Source organism: Apteryx mantelli, chromosome 21 (assembly GCF_036417845.1).
Source record: "Apteryx mantelli isolate bAptMan1 chromosome 21, bAptMan1.hap1, whole genome shotgun sequence".
Classification (NCBI taxonomy): Eukaryota; Metazoa; Chordata; class Aves; order Apterygiformes; family Apterygidae; genus Apteryx; species Apteryx mantelli.
Window position 1 is genome coordinate 13,871,427 of NC_089998.1, and position 12,564 is coordinate 13,883,990.

At 46.3% G+C, this 12,564-nt stretch overlaps 1 protein-coding gene across 1 annotated transcript; it reads right to left on the reverse strand.

The window, feature by feature from the left end:
* Positions 1-482: 482 nt before the first annotated feature.
* LOC106494236 (ficolin-2-like) lies at positions 483-11,690 on the reverse strand. Its single transcript, XM_067309383.1, is given in 10 exon segments — positions 483-730; positions 1,636-1,770; positions 2,394-2,490; positions 2,493-2,536; positions 3,040-3,168; positions 4,636-4,671; positions 5,765-5,800; positions 7,246-7,299; positions 8,138-8,251; positions 11,594-11,690. Coding segments are annotated over 10 exon segments (990 nt in total).
* Positions 11,691-12,564: the final 874 nt, after the last annotated feature.

Sequence of the window (12,564 nt, forward strand, 5' to 3'; positions counted from 1 at the left end):
TTCCAGGGTGGTCTTTGTTGTGGCTCCATTGTGGCCTGCAAGGAGGGGGAGAGAATTCAGAGTCTTTCAAGTGGCTCTTTGGTCCAACAGAAAAAGGCTACAAGAACACTGGCGTCTTCACATATATGGATTAGAGATAAAAATGCCAGTATTTGCCAGCAAGGATAATACCATTTGAGAGCTTTACTGAGATGCAGCAGCCTCACCATCACCTGGTCTTCAAATCAAGGTAATGCACTTTTCAGGAAAATATGCCCAAGCTCAGTCGGCATCTGTGGGCTTGCTGGAGATATTCCATGGTGAGGGTATGGAGCTTACAGGAGCTCAGAGCAGTACCAATATCTTCTGGTCTCTGAAATCTATGGTCTGCTCTGGGCTGAAGGCACAACCTATCTCTACTTTATCCAGTTTTGCCCTAAAACAATTTTATCTCTCATCTTGTGTCTTCTGTTGGCTGCCAGGTGGCAGGTATTGGTGCCCTGTTAAACTGGCCTGAATTTCATTTCCGTCTGCTTATGGGAGTAATGGTAATCTTTGCCTGTCTTCCAGTTTATGCCATCAGCATAGCTCCCACGAACACCCAGCCAATACATCCCATTCAGGTTGGAGCAATGGCAGTCATTGTACCACCATGCACCCTTGTAGGCTGTGGCACAGTTAAAGGAGCTCATGTTATTGTCCTGGTCTGTTGTTGAAAATGACATGTCGTTGTAGTATGAGAAGGAGTCTCCTGCAGAGAGCACAAGTTCAAATTTACTGCAATAGAGAGAGTACAAAAGGGAACCTAATGCATCTGTGCACCACTGAAGGGTGGCATCTGGGCCTTGCTGAATGCAAGGCAAATTTTATAAAACCTTCTGTTGTCTGGGTAGCCCAGGTTTCCTCCTTGGTCTTGGGGAAAAGAAGCATCCTGAGTTCTGCTAACACACATACACAGAACTTATCTATGTCTGTGGGTCAAATGGATCAGATTCTGCTCTCTGTTACACAGGTGTCACTTCTCTTGCGCTGTGCATGTTCTCTGCAGACATACTGAGATCTGGACTATCAGGCAGAGTTGCAGTCTACAAAGCCACATAAACCCATGGCACTGCCATCTTGGGTGTTGATTGCACTCTTACTGCTGCATGAGGTGTTGTTAAATTCTGGAGAGGCTTTATTTGTTTTTTAAAGAAAAACAAAATGTTGGGAGTTAGGAGGCTGTAGTGCTGGTGCTGCAAGTGTACAACAGCCTATCCCTGGAAATACCAAAGCTCACTGGCAAATATTTAGTCCTTCAAATGTAACCAAAATGAGAACTTAGCCTAGCTGCTGCAGAGCTGTGGGTGTTCTGTGCTGGACATGGTGCTGCATATGATCAGATTCTGCCTTTGCTGATATAGCATGTGACTGGGCTTACAGGTATTACTGTGATTCATAGTTTTGTGGTAATGGGTGTCGCTTCCCACCTTGCACCCAGAGGTCACTCTGCACCTTGGGTGCAATGTTCAGTTTCTAAAAATTGACCCAAAAATCTACACTGTGCAAAAAGTCTGCATGATACAGCTTTGCATCCAGGCAGAGAGGACCATAAATGCTGAATGCTTCTGAATTCCTCCCTAGAAAACAGCCTTTACCAGTGAACTGCTAACTTACTGGCAGTTCCACCAAGGTAGTTTCCTAGAACCAGTTTGTATTTCTCAGACTCTCCTAAAACTCTAAATGAAGCATACTTGGCAAAATAGTAGTTGTTTTCAAAGTCTCCCAGGTCAATTTGAAGTTCACAGGTTTCTAGAAAAGAACATGAACAGAGGTTATGCCAATCTGACAACATCTTGCAGACAACTCTGCTCAGGGTCATCCCTTAGCAAGGATTTTGGACCATAAGGTATGGAACTGGAATTCAGGGGTTAGTATTTTAAGGAGCCATGAGCCAACTTGGGAGAACCTACCAGTTCTTGAGAAATTATGATTTATTTCAAATTCCTGCAGAACCTTTTACATCCTTGATGGCTTTTTTCCTAGCCATGTGAAGCCCTTTTCCTGATTTTATTTTTGCTATAATCCTAGGCATTAAGAACAACATGCCCAAGAGTACTAGACACAATTGTGAATCCAAGTTTGTGAGTGAACTCCATGACTGTCATCATAAGCAGTCCTAGTAGGTAGATGTTTTAGCCTGCTGTAGTCATGCAACTGGCTCATTCACTTCTCTGACTTCTATTTTTTCTTTGTTTTTTTTAGAGAAAAATTCCCTGTGTGCAATGGGCTGCAAGAACCTAGATGCTATTTAGAATGAACTGTTGGGGCCCAAGAGGGATGCAAGAAGTTCAGTCTTTTAATAGCCCAGTACCCTGCAGTAATTGCATTCTGAGTATAATGACCTCAGCTATACAGGAAGAGGATCACTTTACTCAGGGAGGTGAGGAAGTGAATGTTGTCATTCCCCAGCCAGAACTCTGTCAGCTGGTTGCCAAATTCTTGTTTGTATGAATTTCAATCTGGTAAAAAAAATTCACTGACCCATCCAAGCATCTCTGAAAAACCTGCAGGGAACAAGAGAGTCTTGGCACTGCCAAGTCATTTCTTAGTAAAAGAGACCCAGCACCACCTGGCAGCTAAAGGTGGGTGGTACAGCTCTCCAGCAAATTCTCCTGTTAGGCTGTTCCTGAGTGTAGCTGGGAGGACTGAACTCAAAAGGACGCTCTCTCCCAGATCTGCTCCATTTGAGCTTGAAAATGAGGAGGGATTTGATGACTTAAGCAGGAATGGGAGTGGGCCTGAGGTGCTTGTCCTGCTACCTGAGAAATGTCCCAGGAGAATACCTTGCATTCAGGTGGATTCGCCTGAATGACATGGTCCTCATGACATGGACCTTCATGACATGGACTTCAACTGTCCCTTCTATAACTCAGCCTTGGTCCATATGACTGTCAGTATGTGTTTTTTCCTGTCTTGGATGCTTTCCTCCCCTTGTGTTACTGTTTTGGTGCCATTCTTTGGAACTTTAGTGAAAATCACCATAGGGATATATAAGTCCCCTTTGCCTCATTCTACTCACAATCCATCTTCCACCAGCCATGTCCGTATCACAAAAGACCATGGTGGCATTGCAGCCTTGGGGGTAGATGGTGTACCAGCCACTCAGGATCTTCCCTTTATCCAGCAGCTCTTGGCAGTTCCTGGCTCCTGTGCAATTCAGGGAAAGACCTGAAGTGAAGTCCTATATATATGTAACATGTATGTTATATTTAACATGCTCACTATGTCCAGAGAGCGTACAAGCCTCGGGACCTGAGTCAGCTGCTTTGAGCTCTTCAGCCTCTCAGCTGGCTTTTCACACTTCAGAACTCTGAGCACCTACTCAGAACCAAAGCATGCTGCAGTTTCTTGGCCAGAGCTGCTCAGAGCAGGATGACAAATTCATGATCCAGGAGTTTGTCTGGGTGCAGGAAGTGGGAGGCCCTGAGGGCATGTGGGTAGCTAACAGCAAAAGAGTGGTGACACAGAAAAAATACCTATCTTTAATACAGAAGATATTGCTCAGATCATCTTCTCCTGAGGACTGGACAGATGGCACTCTTGAAAAAAAAATATATATATATATATATGTGTGTGTGTGTGTGTGTGTGTGTGTGTATGTATGCATGTATGTATGTATATATGTATATGTATGTATGTATGTATGTATAAATTTATTTTTCCTCCCTAAATCATACCTGATCACAACAGCTCAGATTCCTAGGTGCCAAAGGATTGACTGGAAAGGTCCTTATCAAACATCCCAATTTACAGCTCGGTATGTGGTATGCTGTTATAGGCGGGGGCTTGGGAGATAATGTGAGATTGAGCATTCTCGGTGCGTCACATGAAAAGACTCCCTGTCCTACCCCAAACCCAGTGCTGAGACAGACAGCCATGAATGGCAAGAAGTACTGTTCCCTGGTGAGATGTACTGCTCACCTCCTGCAGGCAGGACTTCCCTCTGCTCTCTAGTGTCTCTCTGTGACAGGTTGTTGCTGGTGGCTTGTGCTGCAGACACCTGTCTGAGTGGGCAATATCTAAAGTATGGACTCACAGCTGTACAGCTGGGCTGTCCCACGGGACAGTGAGTGTCTAAAGGCTCGTCACTGGACTTGTCCTGTTCCTTATTAGTCAAATCCTTTTTCATGCCCAGCCGACATAAATGGGCATAAGAGCGCCTGGCACAGTGGTGGGTCAGTTTAGTGGTATCTTAATCTCTCTCTTTCAACTGTTAATGCAAATGAGGTGGTTTAGCCAGCTTTGAAGTAGCCAGGTGCCTACAGAGGGCTTTCTAGTGATTCTTGGAAAGAGGGATACTGAGACTGTAAAGACTAAGGTAGACCTCATCTAGATCACATAGGAGTCTCGTGGGAGTCCAGGAAGGCAAATTACTTGACTAGCACCCAAAGGACCTGTTCTGCCTGAAGTAACAGAATAGCCACTGTGAAGCTGTGTTGCTGTGGAGTTAATAGAATGGTATTTCCTTAGTCTGTCATTCTGTATTGGTCTGAATTTGTTTTTATTGTTGCCCTGCCCTGACTTCTGGTACAGCGGGGTCTACCTTCCTACTTGTCATCATCAATCTGCTGTGCAAAGCCAATGGTGGCAGGAAGGCCCCAGGGTGAAACTCACCCAAAGTTTCTGAAAATCCAGGCTTTCCTTTTGCTGCTGTTGGACAAACAACACTATCAGTTGCTCTCTGCCCTTTGCACCAAGACCTCCCCTCTTCCATCCCTTGACATTGCTTGTTTTTCAAGCCAAGTCCTGCTAAGACAGTAGTGCTGGTGAACGATATGATTTTCAGCAGGAAGGGCCAAATGGCAAAACTGGCACAAGCTGTGTTTCTGCTAGAGCTGGCTGCTCTGTCTGCTGCTGGGCCAATCCAAGAAGACAGCTGCAAACATTCTGTGCAGATGAGTCCTGTTGGGCTGAGACACTTGGGACAGAGGCAAGTGGGTGTGGGAAGGAAGGGGAAATGCACCCAGAGAGGAAGGCAGGGGAAGAAAGCCTGAGAGGGGGAACAGTTACTGCTGGCAGAGGGCTTTACAAGGTGGTTTGGAAGCAGCTGTGACAATTGAAGGAAACATGCCAAACTGGTGACCAGATCAGTGGTATTTGGCCCATAATTATTATAAGCCAAGGTCAAATGTTAGAAGCTGTAGTGTAGACAGTGCTCAGATATAAAAACCGGTGGCCCTAATATGCAGGATGATGGTATCATGAAAAAAATGCTTCCCCTGTACTCTATTGCTAGTGCTGGTAGAAAGACATGTTCCTCTTGTACTAGCACTGATGGAGTTTCATCTGAGCCTTTCTGCCTTTTGACATAGCATAGGAAGTTAAAAGGTCTGCCTGGATCTAGCTGGCTGCTCAGGCTGATATGTGTGAAGTCCTGTGGTTTCAATAGGCAGCAGTACTAGGCAGCAGCATCAAGCAGTCCTGGCTCCAGGGCCTCTGTCACCATACAGCTGTTTTGGTGGAGAAGGGCTTCTCACACCTCCTCGGCTGGGGCTGAACCTCATTGAATGCTTCCACAAGGTGTTTCAGCACCCCAGGCCCTACACATGGGGGACAACTATCTTCAAACAGCCCCATGCAGTACCTGGTGTGTATTTTCATTTATTTATAGTTGCTCCCATTTGTGTGTTGTTCCCAAACAGCATGCAGTTCCTTTGTGTTCTTAGAGAAACCCATCCCCAGTCATGCTGTGGTAGTTTAACTAAACAAGCCCCAAACCCAAATTCAGTTCAGCCCTATTTACCTTTAGGTCCTGGGAAGCCAGGATCTCCAGCCACTCCTGTGAGAGAGGAGACTGCTTTTCACAAGTTACTCAATGGGAGTGAATTAATTGGATTCCCCAAATGGCTGGTCCAGCCCCTCCACATTTCCAAAATGTACAGGTGAGGCTGTCATAAGTGATGGAAAGCTGTGGTGCTCTGCCAGGTTTCCTCAGCTGAAGGCATGGCTGCTATATGCTACTACTGCCTGCATAGCCCTGAGTGCTCTCTTAGTCAGCAGCATCTTTCAGGAACAGTAGGAGGAGCAAGTACATAAGGGAGAGAAAATTGCTTTTCCCTCTGTTGAGATGTATGGAGGAGTCACTGCCCTGCCTCAATGACTTTTTGTGTAGGTTTTCAGTTTTTAATCAGGCATCTGTGGGATTTTGGGCAACAGCTGCCATTTCAGCATGTTCACCCATTTCCTGCTGGGATTTCTGCTGAAGTCTTAAGTGCTTTTGGCTGGGAAGTAGATACATATTCAGCACGAAGAGCAACTGATTTTGCTGCTAGTCCGTCCACCAGTGCTCAACCCCTGAGTGACAGCTTGTACTGGGAGCTGAAATCAGTCTGAAATGAAAATATTTGCTTCCTGAGACCTTGGGCCATAGCTTTGAACACTTTGGAGGCAGAGTACAACAGTCTTGTCCTATGAACCCTTGCTTTCAACTTGGGTCTGTGAAGAAGCTGAGGCCAAACACAGCCCAAAATTCAGATGAAAATGGCCCCTGAAGGCTTTTCTTTTCAAGAAAAATGTAAAAAAGTAGGGAAAAGATGCAAATGCTGGGTTTTTTTAGAAGAGAGACTGTTCCAATATCTGGAACATACAGATCCTGCTGAAGAGCTTAAGCACTGTCTGGATGGAGTGAAAGCTGATTTCTTGGCAGACACACTCTTCCTCTTTTGTGGGTTATTTCACTGCAAAGAAATCTCCATTCCCTTCTTGCTTCAACCTGTGCTATCTGTTCCTAGGTGGTTTGATCACCATCCTTCTGGTCAAGTGGGACGTGATGGAACCGCACCAAGAGTCCAGGCCTGGAGGCTGCTAGAAGCACCCAGAACCCATGTCTCTGCATCAGGCCTCTTGGCAGAGCTGGCTCAAGACTCCTTAGAGAGGAGTGGCATTTCAGCAGGTGTGTTGTGCTGGGGCAAGTTAGGGAGGCAGCAGGGAACTGAGAAAGATCTGATTTTGGGTGGCTGGGGGCTGAGAAGGGTCCATGGAGAACTATGGGAAAAAGAGAAATGTATTCCTCTGAGATATGTTACCACTGAAGGAGACTCTGTTCCTTGTATCCATCCCATGCAAGAGCTGTACTCCCAAATCTTGCTTTTCCTATGCTGCTTCAGGGCTGCTTCTTGGATTATGATCAGCTCCCAGACAGTCATATCTGTAGACCCAGTTTCCCTATGTGTGCTCTCAGCCTGCGAGAGTTTATGGATTATAGCTGAAAATGTTATGCATTACCTTTTGTACCAGGTGATCCTGCTTTCCCAGGATTTCCCTGGGCTCCCATTTCTCCTGCAAAGAAGGGCTCTGTTTATGTAGGCACATTGCAAATTAACTAGAGGGAAGATGATACAAAAGCCTTGGAAGCTGGTCTTTGACTTCTGCAGACACAAGGAAGCTGGTTTTGTTAATTAAAATAGATTTCACAACAGATCCCACTCTCTACCTTCTACTAAAGCTACACTATGCAGGTACTTCCAGTGAAAGGTGCTAATTTGTAGTTCGTGAATGAATTCCTGTGAGCCTCGTACATCTTGGCTTTTGCCATGTGGAAGCTGCTCACTTAAGTGATTTGGCTCCCCCATAAGTTGGCTGTGAAAACCCTAAAGGACCACCCTCCCCCTTGCTTTCTGGAGTAGGGGTGCCATTACAGTTCCCAAATGATGCACATTCTTTGCCCCATGTAGACATGAAGGAGCATGCCGGACTTATTCCCTGCCTGTGACTGATCAGACCATGGTGGTGTTTCTTGGCAAGCAAGGCCACTGCAGCAGGCTGCTCCCAGCTAGTGTGTCAGCTCCACACCTCAGACTCCTTCTAGCCTTCGGGTCGTTTCACAACAGCAGTAGACTGTTGAATAAAGGCTCAAAGAAGAAATGGACATTTTTAATATAAAAGAGAAAAGTGGGTTATGACACTCTTCTTACTTTTGACAGGACTCAGGAAAGAAAGACATTCCTTGTGTATCAGTACCTTTCTAGCTAGGGTATTTTCCCCTTCTATTTGACTCTCCAGCGCTTCACAGAAACCAGTGCTAGGCTAACCAGTGCTTCAGCCTCAGCTTCCACCTACTTAAAGCAACAAAACAATCTAACATGGAAGCATTCATTGCTGGCTTTTGGGATCTCACCTTTTGTTCCTGGGAGACCTGGTTCTCCTTTTGGGCCAGAGGCACCTGGGATCCCTGGACATCCTTGGAGGACAGCAAGCCGGTCAGCATCACCAAGCCCCACTATTCTTACACCTGAGGAAATGAAGACAACCATCATGGAGATTTTTAGGACTCTGAAATGCCTTGGAGAGGAAACTGAACTGTCTGGGCTTTGGGAATAGTGCAGACAGAAGCAGTATCCCTCCTGAGTTGAGGATGGGTGTTTGGAGTTGTGTGGATTAACAAATGACGCTGAAGAACTCTCCTATCGGAGGAGCTGGGCAAAGGTCCAGTTCTGCTCTGTCTTCTTCTTCTTCTACTGTTTTGTTTCTACAAAAATTACTGATGCTTAAATCAGTCCTAGCAGCCCCAATTTGGGTGTGGAACTCACTGTTCTAGCTGCTGCACAGAACAGAAACCAACAGCTTTTCTCTGCCAGACAGACACTTGCAAAAACAAATTCTATTTTCACTTTTATTGGTGCAGCTCCATTGACTTCAGTGTTAAGATGTATTTCTGTTAACATCATATTTTCTATTTATGTCAATAGGAACAAGCTATATGTTTCCGGTGTCTTCTTTGGATAGCCTCTGCAGTTGATAACCCTATACTCCTTCAGCAAATCTGGCCAGTAGTCTATCATAGCTGGATTTTTTCAACAGTATCTTTGAAAGATGAAAGGGACCAGGTTTATTAAATCATCTAGAAGAAGTCGTTGCGTCAGGGCAAATAATTTATTGGATACCACTCAAACTCCCTGGGATGATCAGTACTATCAAGTTGGTCAAAAGAAGGCAGACTTGTGACAGCGTTTGTGTTAGAAGAACTAGTTGACCTTTAGGGAGAACCTCCTCAAAGCAGAAAAATGGCCCACTCCAACGTGAAGGTAGTTGAATAAGCATGGCAGGAGGCCAGCACAGGGCTCAAATGCAAAAGGAAGTACCAGAAGATGGAAGCAGGACAAGCACCCACAGGAACATAGAAACATTGCTCAAGTGTGCAGGGATGGTATTAGTAAAGCCAGAGCTCAGCTGGAACTATAACTAGTGCGGGATATGAAGGACACTAAGAAGAGCTTTTGTATGTACCTCAGCAGCAAAAGGAAGTCTAAGGAAAATGTGGTTCCACCACTTAGTGGGGAAGTAGACCTAGTGCCAAAGGACTCGGAAAGGCCTTTTTTGTCTTGTTTTTCAATGGCAGGGTCTGCCCTCCCACGTTCCTGTGTCTGTCCCTGTGTAGTCAGTGGGAGCAAAGCATTGCCCACTGTCCAGTAAGACTGAGCTAAGGATCCCTCAAGCCAATCAGATATACACAAATCCCCAGGACCAGATTGGATGTATCCACGGGTACTGAGAGAGCTGGCAGATGTCACCGTGAGGCTGCTCTCTACCCTCTTCATCAGATCATGGAAATCAGGGATGTTTCTGGTGACTGGAAAAAAGCAAATGTCAAAACCATTTTCAAGAGGGCAAGAAGGAAGACCCCAAGAACTACAGGCTGGTCTGCCTAACCTTGGCCACTAGATATATGGTGAAAAAAAAATCTGTCCTGGAAACCATTTCCAAGTTTATGAAGGTAAGAAGGGGCCTGGGAACAGCTAGCATGGATTTACCAAGGGCAAATCATGCCTGACCAACCTGTGTGCCGAGAAGACATTATTACTCTGGCTCTGTGGAGAAGGGAAGAGCAGTGGATGCTGTTCACTGTAACTTTAGCAAGGCTGTTGACACAGTCTCCCATAGTATCCTCGTAATCAAAATGGTGAGATATGGATTGGATACGTAGACTGTAGGATGTGCGGGAAAAAAATGGTCTTGAAGAAAGGGGACAGCCATTCAAAGTCTGCCTGGCATATGGTTAATAGTGGTATTCCTCAGGGATTTATGCTGGGGCCAACACCATTTAATGTCTTTATTAACAACCTGTATACGGGATGGAGTGCACTCTCAGCAAGTTCACAGATGATACCAAGCTTGGGGTACTGGTTGATGCACTGGAGGGCAGAATAACCATTCAGAAGGACCTTGACAGGCCAGAGAAATGAGGTAACATAAACCTCACTTAATTCAGCCATGGCAAATGCAAAGCCCTGCCCTGGGATAGGGTAAGAGGACATGTGGCAAGAGGACAGGCCAGGGCCAGCTGGCTAGAAAGCCGCTTTGCAGAAAGGGCCTGGGTGTCCAGAGGGCAACAAGCTGAACCTCAGTCAGCAGTGTGCCATTGCAGCAAAGGTGGTCAACAGCTCATTGGGGTGTAGCTAATACATCGAGGGACGTCACTGTTCCCATTTAATTCAGCATTTGTGAGACCACATCTGGAGCACTGGGTCCGGTTTGTGGCCTCCAGTACAAAAAAGATGTTGATAAACTGGATCAAGTCCAACAGAACCTACCAAGATGGTCAGGGTGCTGGAGCACATGGCATGTGAAGAGAGGCTGAGAGAAGTGAGTTCATTCAACCTGCAGAGGAGATGGTGAAGGGGAGACCTTCTTCCTGTCTACAAATGCCTAATGGGAGACTGTGGAGAAGATGGACCCAGATTCTTCTCAGAGGTGCACAATGACTGGAAGAGAAGCAATGGGCACAAGCTATGACTTGGGAAATTCTGATCAAATCTTTCAGATAATTCTTTTTCTACCCTGAGGGTGGCCAAATACTGGAACAGGGAACCAGAGAGGTGGTGGGCTCTCCATCCATTCAAAACCAAATTCAACATCCCCCCCAAGGAACATGATATAAATTAACTGTGCTTGGGGCAGGGAGGCTTGGACTTGAGACCTCTGAAGTCCCTTCCAACCTGTGTGATTCTGTGATTTCCATTCTGGCACAGCACTCATAGAACCACAGAATCACAGAATGGTTGAGTTTGGAAGGGACCTTTGGAGATCATCTACTCCAACTTCCCTCCTGAAGCAAGGTCACCTAGGACCCTGTCCAGACAGCTTTTGAATAACTCCAAGGAGGGAGGCTCCGTAGCCTCTCTGGGCAACCTGTTCCAGTGCTCAGTCACTCTCACAGTAAAAAGTTTTTTCTTGTGTTCCAATGAAACTTCCTATGTTTCCGTTTGTACCTGTTGCCTTTTGTCCTATCACTGGGCACCTCATCTTCCTTACATCCTCCCTTCAGATACTTATACACATTGATAAGATGGGCCTCCTGAGCCTTCTCTTCTCAAGGCTCACCAGTCCCAGCTCTCTCAGCCTTTCCTTCTATGACAGATTCTCCAGTTTCTTAATCATTTTAGTAGCCCTTTGCTGGACTCAATCCACTATGCCTATGTCCCTCTTTTACTGGGGAGCCCAGAACTGGACACATCACTCCAGGTGTTTCCTCGCCAGGACTGAGCAGAGGGGAAGGATCACCTCCCTCCACCTGCTGGCAACACTCTTCCTCATGCAGCCCAGGATACCATTGGCTGCCTTGGCCACAGGGTACATTCCTGACTCATGGTCAACTTGTCCACCAGGAACCCCAGGTCCTTCTCCACAGAGCTGCTTTCCAGAAGGTCAGCCCCCAACCTGTACTGGTGCATAAGGTTGTTCCTCCCCAAGGGCAGGACTCTGCACTTGCCTTTATTGAATTTCAAGAGGTTCCTCTCTGCCCAGCCCTCCAGCCTGTCCAGGTCTCTCTGAATGGCAGCACAGCCCTCTGGTGTATCAGCCACTCCTCCCAGTTTGGCATCATCAGCAAACTTGCTGAGGGTGCACTCTGTTCCTTCGTCCAGATCATTGATGAGTAAGATGAACAGTATTGGGCACAGTGTTGACCCCTGGGGTACGTCACTAGTTATGGGCCTCCAGCTAAACTTTGCACCATTGATCAGAACCCTCCGAACTTGGCTGTTCAGCCAGTTTTGAATCCACCTCACTGCCTGCTCATCTAGCCTGCACCTCATCAGCTTATCTATGAGGATATTATGGGAGACAGTGTCGAACACCTTACTGAAGCCAAGGGAGACAACATCCACTACTCTCCCCTCATCTGCCTATTCCTGGCATGGCTGAGCCCTGCTGTATAATACCTGGTGTGATACTACTGCCAGATTTTTGTCCCTGCATGGCTGATGTGTAGCTTTGGCAGCAGCCTGAATTAATGTCTGTGAGGATCCAGCTTGAGGTGCATGTAGGGGAGCAATTTTATACCAACACAGAATCTCTCTGGCTTCAGAGAAGTTCAGTCGGAGAGGAGGCTATTATATATGACATTGCATGCATGACAAATATGCTATAGCTTAATAAAACAAAAGCCAAGAGATGCCATATGGGATGCTGACAGCAGAGACTAAGTGGCATTGACAGATTTGTGGACAGTAAAAGCTCTGCCAAATTTCCCGCCACCAGATCAGTTTGGAATTGGAATTGCACCCTCCCAGTGAATATGGACAGAAAGCTGCTTTGGGCAGTGTC